Below are 14584 nucleotides of genomic sequence, written 5' to 3'. Positions count from 1 at the left end.
AGAGTATAACTAGGGACATTATTGTCAATTGTATTGGAAGTCCTGCACCACACATCCGGGTCCCGGACGAATATATAAAGACTGTATTTGTTGTTAATTCGCGGCAACTCCTACACCACAAGTCCGTCGTCTACAATCCACTTGTAAAATTAATTATTAATTATATTATAATTATAATTATAATTATATTATATTATATTATAATTATTATAATTAACTTTAAAACAAAATTAAATTCTTTTCAGAGAAAACAAACTACAAATACAAATAGTGCAGATTGAACATTACAGTAGCTTGAACAAGGGTCAACCATGGGCACCGTCATCGACGACCATTTCTTAGCACTCACCGCCATCGTCACCGTTAACTACTACTCTCTCTATTCTTCACATTCTTACTTTTTATTATCATTATTAAATTATTTTAAATTCAAATTCTAATTAATTATACATAATTAGTTGTTGTTGTTGTTGTTGTTGATGTAGGTTGGATATCAGTTACTATTCTTCATAGTTACAGCTCTTTTCAAGTTCGATAAAGTCACCGATTTTGCTGGTATTTTATTGCTTCATTTTTACTCCATATCTTTATTCTTTCCAAAACTTTTTAATTAATTCAAGTAAATTAATTGAATTGTTACTTTTTTTTTTACATGATTAGGTGATCTTCCGTTTTTGCTACTTTGTGTATTGTGTGTCATTGAGATTAGAACCTATATTTGGTTACTGGCTATAATGTGATTTTTTTTTTTTTTTTTTTTTTTTTTGGTATGTTTATGCTTTTTGTTTAACAGGAAGCACAAATTTTGTGATACTAGCTCTGCTAACTTTGATACTAAAAGGATCATGGCATTTTAGACAGGTAACTTATCCTTTTGCATCTTTTATCTATTTAATTAAATTTCCATTCAAGAACAGTTGTGTTAAATTTTCAATAAATATGAAATTGTTATTTGCAATAGTTCAATTTATTAGTTGTATAAGATATATGTTGATAATGTGATGCTATATTGACAAATTATATCTACTTGTCTGAGCTGCTTGGTTTGTTACGGGATTTTATATTGATTTGATGTTATATAAGTCGGTAACCTATATAAATCTGGACTATATGATTTCTGCAAAGAACTATGATCACTGATCACTGATCACTGATTAAGATTTGGCAGATGACCATAAATGGAAATTTCGAAGTAATAAGTGACATTTTTAAATTGGTCCTAGACGCGTATTCATAGTATTATTGTGCACTTCAGGTGGTTTTGAGCTTTCTTGTTGTAGTATGGGGTCTTCGTCTTGGATTGTTTTTGTTAATGAGGTATAAATGAACAATAAAATTTTCTCATCAGTACGTTTATATTACTCTTGTGCATGATATTGATCTATCCCATTTCATGTTAGGATCTTGAATTGGGGAGAAGATCGGCGTTTTGATGAGATGCGTGCTAATTTGGGGAAACTAGCGGTTTTCTGGATCTTTCAGGTTTCTGTCCAACACATTTATATATGTATATATATATATATATATACATATAATTTGAATGTTTTTTGTTCAGGAATTGAAGTGATATTATCCCCGAAAGGATTTATGCTTTTTTCCTTTCTTTTGATTAATTACTGTTCATTTGTGGCAGGCCGTATGGGTTTGGACGGTAAGTTTACCAGTGACAGTTGTCAATGCAGCCGACTCAAATCCAGGTATTGAAGCTCGGGACATAATCGGGTGGATTATGTGGTCTATTGGTATCTCAATCGAAGCCACTGCTGACCAACAAAAGTTACTTTTCAAAAATTCTCCCGAAAATAGGGGGAAATGGTGTGATGTTGGACTTTGGGGGTACTCTCGTCATCCAAACTATTTTGGCGAGGTTAGTGACTAAACCATATGATCTATCACTATCATATGTTAATCATTTCCGCCGTTTAATTTAGCTGTGCTAATATTATTGTACAAGTTGCCTAAAATACTAACAACCTTTGGTATGTTATCACTCACAAAAGACCCAAAACTCAATAAATTTGGATTAAAAGACTAGCTTTTAAACGTTCTTCGATTTAAACTTGGCCAAATGATGAGGTGACTGATGATTTCAAACGTTGGACTATATATATATTCTACATGTGTATATTACGTATAAATATACCAAACATAAATATTTCAAACATATGTAGAGAGCACAAATTCTGACCATAAAAAGTATTAAAATTTTGACCAACCTTGATTTGATTTTGACCGACTCAGACTGACTTTGACTGACCTTGACCTGAAATTTTAGCGTTGACTGACTAATTTAACATTTTTGGTTGAAACGAGACCACTAGTTACCAATCCAACTATCGGCCAAGACGGTCGCCGTTTACAAAACTACCTTTTTGACTTTGTTTTATCAAGGAGCCTTAACTTAATATAGGTGAACTTTAAAAACATAAAACTTGATAACGTTTTGAAATTTTGAGCGTTTTGTAAGTACAAGAAAAGCGTGTTAACCCAAATGAATATCAGACCAAAGTTCTTAAACTTTTATGCAATCGCCAATCTGGCAATTATCATGCTTTGACATATTATTTTTTAATACAAAACGTATCTCGTAAAAGGATCTACTATTTGTATGCAGATTTTCCTGTGGTGGGGTATCTTTGTGGCCTCCTCACCTGTACTTGAAGGTGCCGAATGGCTTGTTGTACTCGGGCCATTATTTTTAACGCTGTTGCTTCTTTTCGTTAGTGGCATACCGCTGCTTGAGGTTGGTTTTCACACCTTTTATTATATATTGGTCATCAATAAACATACATTAGTTGATCAAATATTTCATAAAACGAATGCAGGTGTCTGGAGATAAGAAGTTTGGTAATGTGGCTGCGTATCGACATTATAAAAGGACAACAAGGTAACTAATATTCCATATTCCATACACCTCAAAAGAAACGTTTTCACCTGTCAAGGAGACGACTAAATTTGTTTTTATTTTTCGTTTTCAGTCCTCTTATTCTGTTGCCTCCAGTGGTGTATGGACCAATACCCTCATGGTTCAAAGTAGCTTTCTTATTTGAGCTTCCTTTGTACAATCGAAATCTTCCTAAAGAAGAAACATTGGGCTGGTAATTCGTTTTCTATAAAAGTCGTGTGTAATCGCCAAATTCTTGATATTTTTGTTAAGTGTAACTCTATTTTGCAAGGAATAGAGCTGGAAATGCAACAAAAATGGGTTGATTGCTTGATGATACATACACATGTTATTGTTTCTATTCTTGAATTGAGTTGATGTATTTTTTGAATTTACTTTAATATTTACACCATGTATACAGTTGATGTGCAAGCAGAACACTGAATGTCTAATGTATTCTTGAAAAGTTTTTTTTAACATGTTATACTTAAAGACCACAAAAACCTGTCTAATGAATGCTCGTTGTTATAAAGACATTCGCGCTCATCTTGAAGTTTCTTCATGTAATATCATTTGTCCCAAATGTTGCAGGATGAGCACCACCCCTTGACCAGTCAACCCAAGTCAAACTCCGGTTTGCTAGTAAATTAGGTGCCCGGATTGTTAATAATGTTGGGAAATAATGTTCATCTACATAACAAGCTGGCCGACAAAACTCCAAGAATTTTGGGCAAAAAGTGGCGTCGGATATGATTATCGATGCGAGTTTCCGGTTGAGTTCAAACCATTGGGAAACTTTTCTTCATTGGGAAATGTTGACTTCGGGTAAAATGTTTGAGTGATAACGGCCTGGATCATCAAAGGCCTGCCCAAATGGGCCTGGAATCCTGGATCATCAAAGGCTCCCATGAAACTGTATTTCGATCTCGTTATGTAACGATATGTTACGGTGAAGTTGTAGAGAGGGATGCATGATTCGAAAACTAGAATAAAGTACTCGTTGGAGATATCGAAAAGGGCGTTTGCTAAGAGTCGTCTCTCGGCATCACACATGCTCATTCTACCCCATTCAGCTATCTGTGTTGCAGGCAAAATTATGACAACACAGGCTTGCATTTTCATTTTATTTTTTTTATTTGTTACTCGTATTTTTTTAATTCTTTTTGAAAGACAAGGCTCAAAGTATGGCTAGGGGAATTGAACCTAAGTCTCTTTTGAAACTTGCATTTCTATTACATATGCATTGTGTTCGATTGTTGGTCTATAATATGTGAGTATTAAGCAAGGTTGCAAAAATCATACCTCGGGGAGAACTTTGCCGAACAATTTTTGAGAGCTCTCGGATAACTCGGGGAGAGCTCGAGAGAAATCGGTTGTTGACTAACGTTAACTTTTTAATATAACTATAAATTTTTGAATATATATGTATAAAATTTAGATTTTTTAAATGATCTTTATGATACATAATATAAATATAAAATATAATATATATAGCTACAAGCAAGCATTTATGTAATTTTTTATAATACATAATATAATATATAGCTACAAAAATTTTGTTGACCGAGAAATTTAATAAATCGGATATTGACCGAGAACTCGACAGCCCGATGAATCTTAGTTATCGCCGAAAACTCCCTACTTTTTCCGATTTTTGCAACCTTGGTATTAAGCCAAACAAATTACAGGAATTTGTTCATGAAAACGGGCACTATATATTTTTTATAAATAAGGATACCATGAGCAAAAGCTTTCAGTATAAAAAAGCTTTCAGTACATTGAGGTAATTATTATAGATTTATTGTTTCTGAATATATAATGCTATTGTAAAATAAAACAAAACAATGAATGCTAAAACATACTGTATGAATTTAGTGTGGGCCTGGTGATATAATATTATAGCATTTCCAAAAAAAAAAAAAAAAAAAGGTTTATGAAGTTCGATATAAAAAAGATTTAGAATTAAAGACAAATGTATTTTTATATTTTATACGAAAGGAGAAAAAAACGTAAACGCACTAAGCCATGTTCAACCAAGGATATCAAGTACGCAAGTGGATGCCACGCTTGGTTTTGTTAGTTTCTGGCCTTGCCCACCTTGACACCTTTCATTATACGATGTCAGAAACTGACATGGGCTACAAATTTATAAAGACATCCATGTCCCATCACCATGGGTCCAAACCAGGATACACTAGAAAGGCTTAACCAGTTGGCTAACAGTTTTCGCCAATCAATAATTTTTTTCTTAAAGATGCTCGAATAAGACCATCCAGATGCAGGATGGACTGACATCTGTTAATCCAGGCAATAAAAAGACTGAATTTCGAAAATACATATAAAAGAAATAGGAGCATGCAATCTAAGCAATTCAACCCTGAACGGATAGTTCATTATGCATGACACTCGTTTCAATAGTTCCCAGCAATTTTTTTACACATAATGTGAAAGCATAAGTTTCAACTTAACAGTAGAGGATCACAAGTCCGTAAAGATTTATCCCACAAGAAAGGTAAACAAGATACAGTCAACACTTTATTTCACGTTGTAAACTTTGAAATGGGAACGCACATTAGAGATCATGACCCCACACTCACCCTTTTCATCATACTCAGAAAATTCCCCTGGAGAAAGGTCTATATCCGCAAATTTTGTTCCCTCAAGCTAAAAAAAAAAGAAAAAGAAAATAAAAATAGTTAGTTACCATGAAAACAAAGCTAAGTAATCCACAGTTATGTTTCGTTGCACTTGTAAAAAGTTAGTGTTCCAAAAGGTGGTTAGAATTTTCCAACACGTTGTTATGTTTCTATTATAAGTTCATTTATGCACTTTAATTACTTCATTGGTGCTTCGGATTGGAAATTTATAAGGCAAAAGTTTTGTGCATAATGACTTACAGATTCAGCTTTCCAGCCACTGCTGAATGCAAAATCGAGTGGTTCATAACCCCTGCAATCGAATATCATCAAAGGAGCATACTTCCCTGTCTCACTCATCTCATTCGTAAGTGGAGTGCCTTTGCCAGGGATCATAGTAACAGTTCCTTCCCTTTTACAAAACTTGCACTGATACACCACAAAACACAAATGTATAGTTATCTTTTGTAAATCAAAAGATTCTTTTCATCGTTTTAGGTCAAATTATGATATTATTTGTGTAACTTGCTATATGGAAATCTGATGTTTGTCATAAAAACAAAAGCAAAATCACACACGATGATCTGGTAATGAGTTGTGATTGCATACATATTATGTAAGTGATCAGTTATAAACACAATTATGACTGTATATGCTTCTTATAGAGGGATCAAGAGATAATAACCTTTTGCATAAGATTGGTGGTGCCTTTCTTTGGTAGAGGAATTGACTCATTCAGGCTCACGCATGTCTCCTTCTCAGTCACCTCGCCGCAGTTCTCACACTTCAACTACACATCAGATTATTGATTATATAAAAAAAGTCTGAAATAGGAACTCTGAAAGTGGTTTGTAGCATTTATTAATGATGGGAAAAGGCGACAGATACCATATACATCTCAAGTTATAACCAAAGTGGTAGTTGTTACTTGCTAGCATAAGAAACAACTTAAACACATCATCATATCATCATGATATCTTAAAACTGTGAAAAGCATAATATGAACTTCAAATAAAGAGCACAGCGTTTGATGTAAAAGCTATGATAATTGTATATTTTCATATAAGAGATTAAGAGAAATGCTAATTTTAATGTAAATGCTTCCAGTGTAGAAAAACTCAGGATAAAAACTGAACAAAATTCGACTCCAGATGATAATGTCATTACCATATAAATGACTAGTGAGAAACTGATATATAGATATTATTACAGATACACATACATCTAACAATCTTCAACTCAAAACATGAACACAACAACCGAGATAAATATGTGAATATCATTTTCTACGATTCATCTATCACCATTTGTATCACTAAAATTGTTGCAAATGTGATTACAATATAAGACATCACCAGCTCACCAGGGGCGAGTTTATGTAGTGACATGTGGGGTCACAGGACACCGCTACTTTGAAAATTATTAGTAGAAAATATTCTGTATATTGTATAGGACACCATTAAATTTAATAGGAGGACCCCATATATATTTCAAATTTATAGTTTTTCTTTTAAAATGTATAGGACACCACTATATTTAACTACTCGGACCCAATATATTTTCTAAACTTGTGGTACTTTGAAAGTAAATAACCACTAAAATAGCATTCAAATATAATTAGTACTGAAAAAATTTTCAGGACCCCATTGAGTTTGGATCCTGGATTCGTCACTGCAGCTCACTCTTGCGAGCATCTCATTTTGTATGTTACTATCAATATTTGTGAGGGAAATGACACGTCTATAGAAGAAAACAAAATTGAAAAATTGAATACAAATACACACAGATGTTGAATTACAGTCCAAAGTTAAACAATCAGAACATGGACATTCGCAGCAGCAGCAGCAGCAGCAGCAGCAGCAGCAGCAACAATAACAACAAAAAACCATCAATATGGCACTATATTACAATATTTCATTTCTGTGACCAAGTTTAAACCTATCAGCAATACATATTGATAAATGAAGCTAAGCATATATCAAACAAATAGAATAATATACGCATCTCAACATTATAAGATTACACTAAATAATCACTCAGATCATCTAAACAAATCGATTATAAACCCTAACACATAAGTATAACTCAAACTTGAAAGTTACAAAACCCTAATTTTCATATAAAACCGATCGAACATACTCAGCCGTCAAGTCAAGTACAATATCAAATTAATTACAAATAGATCAACGCAGACAAGCAATTCACATATTATTGTTAAAGCAACAAGATATAAATCTAAATAATATAATATAAAAAACGAACTGCAATCACCACACGCTAGTATATTGACTAGAAAGATATTATAATATACATATAGGTAAAATTGCATAGAGTGTGTAAAGACCTTGAGGTAATAGGTGAAGTTAGGATCGTCAACACCGCCGTTAGGCTGCAGGTTCGTGAGATTTTCGAGTTCTGCAGTGATATGCAACGAGAAGTTCACCATATTTTTCACACAATTATTTTACTCTTTTTTTTTCTCTACAAATTGAATTGATTTTTTTTTTTTTTTTCGTCAAATAAGAAATACGGAGTAGAAATGATGCATTTTATATTGTCTTCGTATGAGGATCATGTTACTGCACCCTTTGGAATCATTGATATTGATGATAATTGATAGCGTTATCTCAATGTAAAAACGAAAGGATTGGTGTAAAAATGGGATATTTAACCTTTGTCACAAAAGCATACGATACAAACCGTAATCTATATACTTTCTCCGTCTCATATTAATAGTTCACAAAAAAAAACACATAGTTTACTTTTCAGTTTTACCTTCTTTTTTTCTCTCTTTTAACGTTATCCACATACATTAAGGGCATAATAAAACTTTACCTTATTACTAGTGAAATGATCCGCGAAACCACGAGTTTGTTTAAACGAAACAGTTTTAGGTATTAAGTGAACGTAAATACTAAAGTCATTTAATTTAATGACCGGTTGAACCAAAGATTTCGACTAAAAAACTTGTCGTTGTTTTTACAAACATATCTATAGTTTCTATTATAATGCTAAAATAATGACATCATCATTAAGTTAATTCTCCCCTTAATTTCACCAAGTCAAAACACGTGACATCATAACAGTACATATGCTTATGTCATCATTTATTAAAAAAATATACTGGACAAAAAATATACGGGAAAAAAAACACAAACGATATTTGCCACCACTCATACACATTAGGGTTTCTGTTCTTTAACCCAAATCACCTACAGATTGAGAACGACCGCCGGTTTTTAGTGGCGGATCAGCGGAACGAGGATGAAGAAATCTCTGCACAATTGTGTAAATTAACTTCTTATCCCAATCTCAATGTTTTATTTCATAGGTTTTGAACAACCAATCAATATTCTAAAATATTAAGCTCATTCAATCAATTAACTTTTGTATCTACCACTTCGTAATTGTGTAATTCTAGGGTATGACTAAATTCTTGATCGAAGCGGAATACAATCGACGAATTCCGTTTCATCGATGATGGATGACGGTACCATCGTAGTTAATTGCATCAACAATATTGAATCATTCGTGATTTCAAAAGATTTGGCGGATAAATGGAAACTTCGGGTGTTCTTTTTCACAAAGTTTAAACCCTACCAATAAAGTTTTTTATTCAGACAATCACTAATAAATTATAGGGTTTAATCACCGATCTCTTTGTTTAATTGGTCGATACAAGGATTCAATATAATCATTAATATACATATTTGTTTAGCTAACTGATTTATTTGTAAATTGTGCATAGAGTAATTTCATTAAGGAGTATATTGAGAAAGTGTAGCCGTGATCTATTGCATCCATCTATGGAGATTAATTTTTGCTGAACTCTCCGCAATTGCTTGCTGCAACTGTATGCATTCCTAACTTCTAATTATGTAAAGTCTATAAAAAAATTACGTTATTTGGCAGGTACAAGGAGTTATGTGCGTCTACAGATTCAAAGAGCTTCTTCATGACAAATTGTTTAATCATCATCTTCATCTTCATCTTTCAATTATCTTCCTAAAATTGAGGTATGGTGACCTCTGTTACAACATCTAAACACCCTTTACAAAACAGTTTTAGAGAGTTGCAAATGTGTTTTTGGTTGTTATTTCAGTTATTGCTATTTGTAGTCAATTGATTGCTTGAAGTTTTGATAGCATTTTTTTGTGTTTGCTTTAAAATATTTATTTCTTTGTTTTACATGAGTCGATGATTAATTTTGAACGATACAACACGATTTGAATGTTTGTTTATGCTCTTGACTGTTTGAGTGGATTTATTCATTTTTCTATGTTGCCAATTTATGTTATTTACTTTGGTATACTATAAGGTGTCACATATTTATTTGAGATAGATCTTAATTAGTTTATGTTGTTTTTAGGTATTGGTGCGTATTCTTGTGGTATTTATGCAACTGGAATAATATATGGTTTGAGACATCATGTTGAAATGTAAGTTTCTTCTCTCATTATGATGCTTAACATCGATTTTACAAGTATTGTTTTTGTGATATGCAATCTCTGTCCAGTTATGCCTCTACTATAAAAACTATACCATCTTTTATCCTCTTTCAAGGTGGCAAAATGGGTGTGTGTTTGTCATAGACTCATAGTTTTTAATGGGTAATTGATCAAAATACACTTTTTAAAAAAAAATTCAAAGAAAATACACTTTTTAAAAAAAAATTGCCAATATACACCATTGGGTAGACCAAAGTGTTGGTCGACCACCATATATCTTGGTCGACCACCTCATTTTTCAAGGTGGTCGACCAAGCTTCATTGAGTTCCCGGTCGACTACCGTGTAAACATGGTCGACTCCCTCTTATTTTTTTATGGTCGACTACCCCAACAAAAAACAAGGCGGGCGACCCAAACCATGGTCGACTACCAAATAAATAATTAAAAAACTAATTTACAATAATCAATCGGATCCAAAACCTTGTTGATAACAACCCGGTTAATATAGCCACACCGTATACCATTTCCAAAAGTCATATACAAATCCAATAAACCTGAAGAAATTCATATGTAAGTTGTTTCATTCCTAAATTCAAATTAAATATTATATTATTTCAAATTAATCCTAAAGCTAATTCTGATTGATAGATAAATTGATCGATATAGTTTAATTCTTACACGTTTTTGGCCGACTTGAGAAGCAAGGGAGTTAATTCCATTAATCTTGTCACCCTCAACATCTGGAACATCCTAATTTAAGTTGGGATTTTTAGTACATGATCAGTACAATCAATCAGTGTTTAATTATATTGTTAATTCATGCCCGTAAGTACCTTAAATAGTGCTATAACTATCGTAGATGCTCATTGTGACGCCCCGTACTAAATCATCATGTACGGACCATCAACAACAGGATCATTACAAGGTTAAGTACTATATGCGTTTCAAAACAGAGTTTGCATTCATTAATAAAAGTGACGTCATAACATACGTCAATTGTTTTACAAATCAAAGTATGCTTCACTAAGTAGAAGCATTAAATAAGTGTACGTGACCATAATGGTCGTTACATATCATAAATTCATAAGTAAAAAGTTTGAATGCAACATAAGTAGTCATGCGATAACAACTCTAGGCAGCGGGTTCTACAGCACGACTAGTAAGATAGCGGAAGCGACTTCAAGCACCTGAGAAAATACATGCTTAAAAGGGTCAACACAAAGGTTGGTGAGCTATAGTTTAAGTATAACAGTAATGTAAGTAGGCCACGAGATTTCAGTGCTACAACGAGCGTTTCAAAAGTATGTAAAAGTATATGCTTAACCGTGGGCACCCGGTAACTAACTTAACGTTTAATGTACCCCCTTAAAGTGCACTTGGCAAGTGCGTATAACCTCGAAGTATTAAACACTCGTTAAATGCTAGCGCTACTAGCCCGAGTGGGGATGTCAAACCCTATGGATCCATATCTAAGATTCGCGTTCACGGTTCAAAAACCAATGATTAAACGTTACCGAGCTAAAGGGAATGTTTCTGCCGTTATATAACCCACACATATATAAAGTTTAAGTACTCGTGCCTAGTATGTAAAACATAAAATCCGCATGTATTCTCAGTTCCCAAAATATGTTAAGGTAAAAAGGGAATGCTATAACTCACAATGATTAGTAGTAACGGTAAGGTAGTAGTCGGAAAGTGGTGTGCAAGTAACGGTCCAAACGTCCTCAACCTAAGTCAAATAGCACTAAGTCAATAAGTCGTCTCAAAAGGTTTATAAGTACGTAATTTAGGTCATAAGGGTCATCATCAATCATCATTAAACAAAAGGTAACAAGTAAGACTCGTTTATGAAAGTCGTTTAAAACAAAGGCTGACTTCGGTCAGTCACCACGGCCTCTACCCTTACTGAATTAAGGTGAGACCAGTGGTCATGGCTCCGTCTATGAGTCCCTTAAGTGTGGTAAAATTTACAGAAGCAAACTCGTCTTGGTTTGACCGTGGCGACGGTCTAAGTGCGAGTAGGTCAGAAATTTCTGCACAACGTTAAAGGACATGGTAACGTTCGGAGGGCCATAAATCCTAAACCGTAACTCGGATTAAGACGAGTCCTATATGAAAAGTTATCTACTCGAAAAGTTCTATCTAAAAATCAAGGTTAGAACAGCCCAGGTCTACTGGTCTGTTCCAGAAGCATCAGGTCAGTATGTTTTGGACAGAACAGTGGGTTTTGGAGAGTTCCGGTTGTCTCGGTGCTTGATGTTCATCACGGTTCTCATCCTTGATGCGTATAGCTTCAAGTGTACAACTCGTTGATATGTTAACATCATTTTGACCAAGGTTTGTCCATCATAACTCAAGTGCAAGTGTTGTAAGTGTTTGATGAACCAAGGTTACATGTAAGTTTATGAACAAGTTCATGAACACTAAGAAAGATCACAACCAAGTGTTGGATCCATGATACTTGCACCAAAGTGTAAGCTCTTGTTGGTTTCATGTCCTTGTTCCAATGTGTAGTAAGCAACTAACAATAAGAAATAAATAAAATGAATGATAAGCCTAAACCAACCATGAAGGTGGTATTCTAGTAACATACAACAAACAAGAACACAAGTGACAAATATAAAGATTATAAACTTTAAATCTTTGAAATAAATAAAGTAGAAAGTTAACTAAACAAGAAGATGATTCATAGTTGCTCTCACTTTTAAAGATTCAACCCAAGTTGATCTTTAAGTGAAGTAACTTCAAAGTTACTTCAAGAACTACAAGTAAAGAGTTTATACAACTATGAACTTTAATTCTTTGAAACAAAATATGTAGAACATAACTAGAGAGATTATGTTCTTGATGTTCTTGTTAAATACAAGATATAAATGAAGAAATCAAACTATTAAGTTTGCTTCTTGAAAGCTAGAAAGTAAGTAACAACTAACAAGAAATCAACACATGTAAACAAGGATTAAAAACAACAAAGCATGTTGATGATTAATGTGTCTTATGGTTCGGTTTTGTTAAGCAAAGAAGGAGAGAAAAAGTCTTCAACTTACTTGCAAGAACTAGAGAAAGTTAAGAGAAAGTTTGAGAGGATTTCAAGTGTGTGTTTTGAGAGAATGAAACAAGAGTGAAGTAAGTGAGCAAGTGAGTGAAAAAAAAAGATTTTGAACCCATTTACTCCATGGGGGCCGTAGGTTCAGCAGCTCACCAAGGATGGGTGAGTTGTTTGTTGGTCACTAAGGTGTTAAAGCTTCAAAAGGTGGTTAATGAAGGGCCATGCATGGGGATAGCAAGTCAACTAGATTCCAATTGAACAAACTAACTAGTTAACCTACAAACTAATACTTACAAGTGCTAACATGGGCTAGTTAATCCATAATATAAGTAGGGTGGGCTCTCATAAGTCCATGTACATGTATAAAGCCCAAGTTGTATGCAAGTAACATGTAAGTCCACTAAAAGTCCAACTTAAGCCCAAGTAACTAACTAATAGCTTTAGTTAATTAAAATGATTAATAAAATTAATCATGAATGTAAATAATATCTTAAAATATTATTCGTGCAAGTTCCGGGTGTCACAAAGACGTTTCGGGCATTTAAAGTTCAAGTACGGGCAATTAAAGCAACATGTAAATGTAATAACATACATTCGTTTAATCAAGCGTATTAATAATAATAATTATTAATAAATAACGTTGGAAAAACCAGGGTCGTTACATTACCCACCTGTTAAAGAAAATTTCGTCCCGAAATTTTAAGCTGAAGTAGATGGAGGAGTCGGGAAAAGATGAGGATATTTCCGCATCATTTGATCCTCTCGTTCCCAAGTAAACTCAGGTCCTCGTTTGGCATTCCATCGTACTCGTACAATCGGAATCTTGTTGCGTTTCAAAGTTTTGATCTCACGATCCATAATCTCAACAGGTTCCTCCACAAAGTGGAGTTTGTCATCAATAGTAAGTTCTTCCAATGGTATGATGAGTTCGGGTGCAGCAAGACACTTCTTCAAGTTTGACACATGGAAGGTAGGATGAACTGAGCTCAACTGTGCTGGTAGATCCAAACGGTATGCAACTGGTCCAACACGTTCCAAGATCTCGAATGGACCAATGTATCGTGGGTTCAACTTTCCACGTTTTCCAAAACGGATCACACCTTTCCAAGGTGCAACCTTCAACATTACACGATCACCAACATTAAATTCAAAGTCTTTCCGTTTAAGATCGGCATAGCTCTTTTGGCGATCACGGGCAGTCTTAAGTCTAGCTTGGATCTGAGCAATCTTCTCCGTGGTTTCGTGAACTACCTCGGGTCCGGTGATTTGCTTTTCACCTACTTCGGCCCAACAAATAGGAGATCGGCACTTACGACCATACAATGCTTCAAAAGGTGCAGCATTAATGCTTGAGTGATAACTGTTATTGTACGAGAATTCGGCGAGTGGCAAATGCCTTTCCCAGGCCTTTCCAAAATCAATGACACATGCACGCAGCATGTCCTCCAAGGTCTGAATCGTTCGTTCACTTTGTCCGTCAGTCTGAGGATGATAAGCAGTACTCATGTCAAGACGAGTTCCCATGGCTTCTTGCAAAGAACGCCAAAATCTGGAAGCAAAACGGGG

At 34.2% G+C, this 14584-nt stretch overlaps 2 protein-coding genes and 1 pseudogene across 4 annotated transcripts; 1 reads left to right on the top strand and 2 right to left on the bottom strand.

Moving 5' to 3' along the window:
- Positions 1–125: 125 nt before the first annotated feature.
- LOC139847582 (uncharacterized) lies at positions 126–3369 on the top strand. Of its 3 annotated transcripts, XM_071837276.1 has the most exons (11): positions 126–143; positions 246–362; positions 486–555; positions 794–861; positions 1256–1317; positions 1401–1482; positions 1634–1867; positions 2615–2743; positions 2826–2887; positions 2979–3098; positions 3177–3369. In XM_071837276.1, the coding sequence occupies exons 2-11, from the start codon at positions 312–314 to the stop codon at positions 3208–3210; spliced, it is 912 nt and encodes a 303-aa protein (XP_071693377.1). In that variant the 5' UTR covers positions 126–143; positions 246–311; the 3' UTR covers positions 3211–3369. The 3 variants fall into 3 exon arrangements, with proteins under 3 accessions (XP_071693377.1, XP_071693378.1, XP_071693376.1); XM_071837277.1 differs by lacking the exon at positions 126–143 and having other exon boundaries at positions 214–362; positions 3183–3368; XM_071837275.1 differs by lacking the exon at positions 126–143 and having other exon boundaries at positions 214–362; positions 3177–3368.
- Positions 3370–3443: 74 nt separating this feature from the next.
- On the bottom strand, positions 3444–4006 carry LOC139849962 (glycosyltransferase BC10-like; annotated as a pseudogene).
- A 1241-nt stretch (positions 4007–5247) lies between these two features.
- On the bottom strand, positions 5248–8040 carry LOC139848169 (uncharacterized). Its single transcript, XM_071837899.1, has 4 exons — positions 7865–8040; positions 6206–6310; positions 5782–5949; positions 5248–5548 (listed from the first exon to the last, which is right to left on the bottom strand). The coding sequence occupies exons 1-4, from the start codon at positions 7964–7966 to the stop codon at positions 5420–5422; spliced, it is 504 nt and encodes a 167-aa protein (XP_071694000.1). The 5' UTR covers positions 7967–8040; the 3' UTR covers positions 5248–5419.
- Between the last annotated feature and the right edge of the window lie 6544 nt (positions 8041–14584).

Source organism: Rutidosis leptorrhynchoides, chromosome 5 (genome assembly GCF_046630445.1).
Source record: "Rutidosis leptorrhynchoides isolate AG116_Rl617_1_P2 chromosome 5, CSIRO_AGI_Rlap_v1, whole genome shotgun sequence".
NCBI classification, from domain to species: Eukaryota; Viridiplantae; Streptophyta; class Magnoliopsida; order Asterales; family Asteraceae; genus Rutidosis; species Rutidosis leptorrhynchoides.
Note: the sequence above shows the minus strand (reverse complement) of the source record. Positions and strands in the feature narration are given on the sequence as shown.

What these genes read in the sequence shown, in the direction of transcription:
- LOC139847582 (XM_071837276.1), top strand. Translation starts at nt 312, where the DNA reads ATGGGCACCGTCATCGACGACCATTTCTTAGCACTCACCGCCATCGTC. An exon ending in GATCATGGCATTTTAGACAG is followed by an intron (nt 862 to 1,255) that starts GTAACTTATCCT and finishes TGTGCACTTCAG; the next exon opens with GTGGTTTTGAGCTTTCTTGT. An exon ending in ATCCAAACTATTTTGGCGAG is followed by an intron (nt 1,868 to 2,614) that starts GTTAGTGACTAA and finishes ATTTGTATGCAG; the next exon opens with ATTTTCCTGTGGTGGGGTAT.
- LOC139848169 (XM_071837899.1), bottom strand. Translation starts at nt 7,966, where the DNA reads ATGGTGAACTTCTCGTTGCATATCACTGCAGAACTCGAAAATCTCACG. An exon ending in ACTTCACCTATTACCTCAAG is followed by an intron (nt 6,311 to 7,864) that starts GTCTTTACACAC and finishes TCTGATGTGTAG; the next exon opens with TTGAAGTGTGAGAACTGCGG. An exon ending in CCACCAATCTTATGCAAAAG is followed by an intron (nt 5,950 to 6,205) that starts GTTATTATCTCT and finishes GTGGTGTATCAG; the next exon opens with TGCAAGTTTTGTAAAAGGGA.